Genomic DNA, 4,814 nt, shown 5'->3' with positions numbered 1-4,814 from the left:
AACAAAGGAATATAACAAAGGAATTTGCATATCAATGCTGTTTGATAACAAGTTATGATGTGGCAACACACTACTTGTTGTAAAGGCGCTTAAAGGAAGAAACAGAATCTGCTCTTTTTAAATGAGGTGGGAGTGAGTTCCATAATGTGGCACCAGTACAAGAGAAGGATTTCTTTTTATATTGATATTATATTTATGATCATTTATTGGATCATAAATGCAATGCGTTTTGTTCATCTGGTAAAATTATTTGTTGGCCTTTCATTCAAACTGTCAGTTCTTGTCTCCTGACTAATCGTGCACCTAGCGGCCCAGACGGGGAAAGACTCAGCCCCAAGCCCCGCCCACTGCAATAGGTCTCATGACAAGACAAGACAATACGTTACGTGCCAAGAGTTGCCAAGACAACTTCTCCCTCTTCCGAGTCACGTCTTCAGTTCGAGCTCAGACAACGCGCGCGCAAGCTGTGTCTACAACGACAGCGGTCAAAATGGCTGAATACGCGAATGAAGATCTGCTGTATACTGCTAATATCGGCTACCTTGAAGGCGTGGAAGCAGCTTTAAAAGCAGGTAAGCTAGCGTATACGTACACAAGGCACCCAAGATTGCAAAATTGTTCTCCTCTGACGCAATGGTACCGAAGTAACGGGTTCCTCACTGGTCACCCAGTGCCGAAATCGCGGGGAAAGTGGCGTCGGCACTCGGGGCCCTGTCACCCCCATGAAACTCCTTCCTCTTCGCCCCCGCCGTTCTGCTTCGCCCCGCCCGTCCTGCTTCGCCCCGCAAAAATCTGCTTCGCCCCGTCGTTCCTCTACGCCCCCGGCGCAATTCTGCTTTGCCCCCGTCCTTCTGCTTAGCCCCCAATGGCGGCACAGCTCACAGTCGACACGAAAATCGTCTGCAAAATAACAATAAAGGCTGTGCCGCCAAATTTAAAGTAGCCCATGCTCCGGCAAACATTCTGGACCACCTTTCTGCCAAGTGGCGTTGCACAAATCCTTCCCATTCAAAAGTTTACCCCTACCTCACGGCCCGTCAGTGGTTCTTACGTTTATAAGTACTGGCGGGAAATTTCACTCACGGCTGGACAGACGCTAGGCTGATCGCCATGGAAGGTGGGTACTAATTAAAGCCAACTTGGATAATGGCGGGATTTTGTATCAGCCAATTGAACAGTAACTAATCGTGTTCCTTTTGATACAAGTAGACAATAGTAGAAAAATGACAGCTATCAGTAATAGCGTTAAGTTAAAGATTGTGCTGCAAATACTAAGTAGAATTTATAAGGCAATACCTTGCTGTGTGAGGTGACATGGATTTAGAATGCTGTGTAAAAACTAGACGAGACCACTGACGGGCCGTGAGGTAGGGGTAAACTTTTGAATGGGAAGGATTTGTGCAACGCCACTTGGCAGAAAGGTGGTCCAGAATGTTTGCCGGAGCATGGGCTACTTTAAATTTGGCGGCACAGCCTTTATTGTTATTTTGCAGACGATTTTCGTGTCGACTGTGAGCTGTGCCGCCATTGGGGGCTAAGCAGAAGGACGGGGGCAAAGCAGAATTGCGCCGGGGGCGTAGAGGAACGACGGGGGCGAAGCAGATTTTTTGCGGGGGCGAAGCAGAACGGCGGGGGCGAAGAGGAAGGAGTTTCATGGGGGTGCCTGTGCGGAAGGAAACTCCGCACAGGAATTCTAGTGCTGTGCGGATTTTTTTCCAGTGCTGAAGCTCCGCCAGAACTGGAATTCCAGAGCTGAAACTTGACTTGGCACTCGTTTTCCAGTGCTAAATTCCACTCGGCACTCGCTTGCCAGAGCTCGGAGGCCGACATACTCTTTAGTCTATTTCTACTATCAAAGTTAAGATTTTACGCAAACTGTAAATCCATGTCAAACATAGTGCGATATCTTGCAGATTTCGAACTACGCTCAGCCATTAGCAAAATTAGGGTTAGCGCCCATCCACTGGAAATAGAGAGAGGCTGGTATAGAAGATTGCCTTTGTGTAAGTGCACAAGCTGTGGAAGACGAAATACACGTCATCTCAAACTGTTCGTCTCATAACAACGCTCGAAAATAGTTGTCTGCCATCTCAATTTCTTCACTTACAAAGAAAAACTATTCTGCCCTTAACTGCCCAAAACCCACAAATTTTGGAAAAGGTGGGACATCACGTCTTCCATAGTATGCAAAGGAGAAGTCAAACCCTTCGGACATAGTTCTAGACATAGCTATAGCCTTAGACTATTAGTACCTTTTATTATGTAGATTTTGCATTTATTTTGTACTCTGTTTCAATGTTAACGTTCTTTATCCTTTGTTCTTTGCAATTAGCCTTCGGGCATGAATTTTCTTTTAAACTCCAAGCAGATATATGAAGCAAGTTTAAACTGTAATACCCAACACAAGAAATTGGACTCACATATCCAACACAACAAATTGGACTTACCCAAATTTTCGACTGTACAACTCCAGTCTTTGTCAAGGAATGAACAATCCATCGCTTCTGTGACGTCATGCAGATAACACACGTGACTCCGTGAGCAGTGGATCATAGGTTGCAGAAAGTCTGTGGCGCCCCCCGTCTCTGTTGAGGGATGGTTGTAATGCCCTGATGTAGATGGCCTCTTTAATCCCTCGTGCAAACAAGTTCAGTTCTGAGTCCCAGATTCTTACTTTGTCCAGTGAGACTGAATGTCCAGGCGATTCTATATGTATATGTTGTGAAACCTCCGAAGTAGTCGAGCTAGGTCATTTGTGTTCTAGGTCCAAACAGATTTCTTCGGGGGCAATGGGGGTTTATTGCCTCCGAAGAAATCTGAAGGAACGTCGAAGGCTGATAGAGGATACCATAGGATCTGCTCGGAGATCACAATAAGTACACGTTGCGCGTAGGCCCGGGACAGGTTTGAACCCATTCACACCGGGAAGGACCCGTAACTGTTTTTGAGCAGTGTGGTTGACCCTCGAGGTGTGGCTCTCCTGTTTATTTGTTTATTGGTTTGGCTGGTACAAGACAGCCAGGGTAGCCCAACTAGCTAGAAGCTATTACTAAGGGCATGCCTTGGGAAAAAATGTGGTTAAATACATAAATTATGGTCATTAATATATACAGATTACATATAATACAATAAAATTATTACATACCGTACAATTGGTGCAAATGGAATACATGTGTGTGCTGTCTTATACAGAAAACTGGTCTCCAAGGGAGAGCCATACTTTAGCTTTGAATAATGCTAGGGATGGAGCTGTCTGAGTGTCCTGTGGAAGAGAGTTCCACAGTTGGACGGACCTGTAGAAGAAGGTTTTTTGTGTTCTGACACTTTTGGGGGCTAGCGAAGAAAGGTGGCTCTCCTCAAACACTAGTCCCCACCAGACTACTTTGCAGGCTGAATGAATAGTAGAAATCGGCCTACAAAAAAAGGTAGTTGACCAGGGGAGATGGCCGGCCAGAGAAGCCCCATTGGCCTGCACGGATCTTTTCAGGCCTATTTCTACTATTATTCAAACTGCAAAGGAGTCTGGTGAAGACTACTCATACACGGAGCCTACAGCTTTACGTCCCATCCGAGAGGACGTCCTGTATGAATGAAATGAATGAATGGAACTCTATTTTCGTATCGTGCACTTTCCCGCGCCCAGCCCGTGTGGGCTTATACGACACCGTTTGAGTATAAATAATACATAAACAAAAGAGAATCAAAGGTACAGATAACAGAATCCAAACAAAAGATGAACACAAATAAAGTTAGGCTATATACAATAATGGTGAACAAAGTGAACTCATAACAGATCATAAATGCAAATAAACAAATCTGTACATAATGAACCAAGATTTCACAAAATAAATACAAGTACATAAGATAAATGAAATATAATGACAATGGCAATGTCAATGACGATGAACTTTATTGCATGTTCACGCCCTACACGGGCCAAATGCACTTAAGTTAAATAGCTTGGTAACAAGAATAGAAGAAGCAATTGTTACATTCGTGTGCTATTTCTCTAGCCTCCTTCGCAGTCTTGTTGGGCGTCGGCGTTATTTTTTCTCTGAGCAACGCGAGTAATATGCGGCCGCGAGGGACGATTTGCTGCCGAGGGAGTTTTTGCCACGGAGAGAAGGTTTCCCGCTCTATTACTCGCGTTGCTCAGAGAAAAGATAACGCCGACGCCCAACAAGACTGCGAAGGAGGCTACTATTTCTCTATCTACAGGATCTAACTACAGGACCTCTTCTCTCTTTTTGAAACATGTATGAACAAATTTACATAGTTTTTCAATTATATCATAGCGCTTGGATGTCATAATATGTTTGAACAATTCTATTTTCGGCAAGTATGCAAATTTCTTTTTTAACTGTAAGGAGCTAATAAAGGATTTCCGGATTTCATTGTATACCGCACATTCTAAAACAAAATGTGCTTCATCCTCTATACAGTTATAGTTACATAGATATATAATAAGAGAAAAAAACGTGCAGGAGTAACAAAAGGTGAAAAACTGTTAATGTGTTACGAATACAGATGTTTTCTTCTTTTCCCCCACGCTCGATAAATGAAAGTTGCTAGGTCAGATACACCCTCGCTAAAGAGCCACTTCATTCTATTTTCATCTTTTTCCCATATGATATCAGGTGATTTTGTATAAATTTTACGAAACATATTTTCTCGAAGATTATCATAAAAGGGACAGTAAAGAAGAAAATGTGTTTCGTTTTCTGCTTCCTGTAAATTGACTGTCTCGTGTTTGACTTTAACTAACTATAAGGCCATGTTGATTTGATTATATGGATGACATCCGCGCGCGCATG

The 4,814-nt window shown here is 43.6% G+C and overlaps 1 protein-coding gene across 1 annotated transcript in view; it reads left to right on the top strand.

The window, feature by feature from the left end:
- Positions 1 to 317: 317 nt before the first annotated feature.
- The window catches only part of LOC109466540 (tankyrase-2-like), an 8,296-nt gene continuing 3,799 nt past the window's right edge, over positions 318 to 4,814 (top strand). Inside the window, exon 1 of the mRNA XM_019764271.1 lies at positions 318 to 572. Coding sequence (XP_019619830.1) covers positions 362 to 572 — 211 coding nt within the window. The 5' untranslated portion in view covers positions 318 to 361. The remainder of the gene's footprint in view (positions 573 to 4,814) is intronic.

Source organism: Branchiostoma belcheri, unplaced genomic scaffold, assembly GCF_001625305.1.
Source record: "Branchiostoma belcheri isolate BF01 breed outbred unplaced genomic scaffold, Haploidv18h27 scaffold169, whole genome shotgun sequence".
NCBI lineage: Eukaryota > Metazoa > Chordata > Leptocardii > Amphioxiformes > Branchiostomatidae > Branchiostoma > Branchiostoma belcheri.
This window is presented reverse-complemented; position numbering and strand designations above follow the sequence as displayed.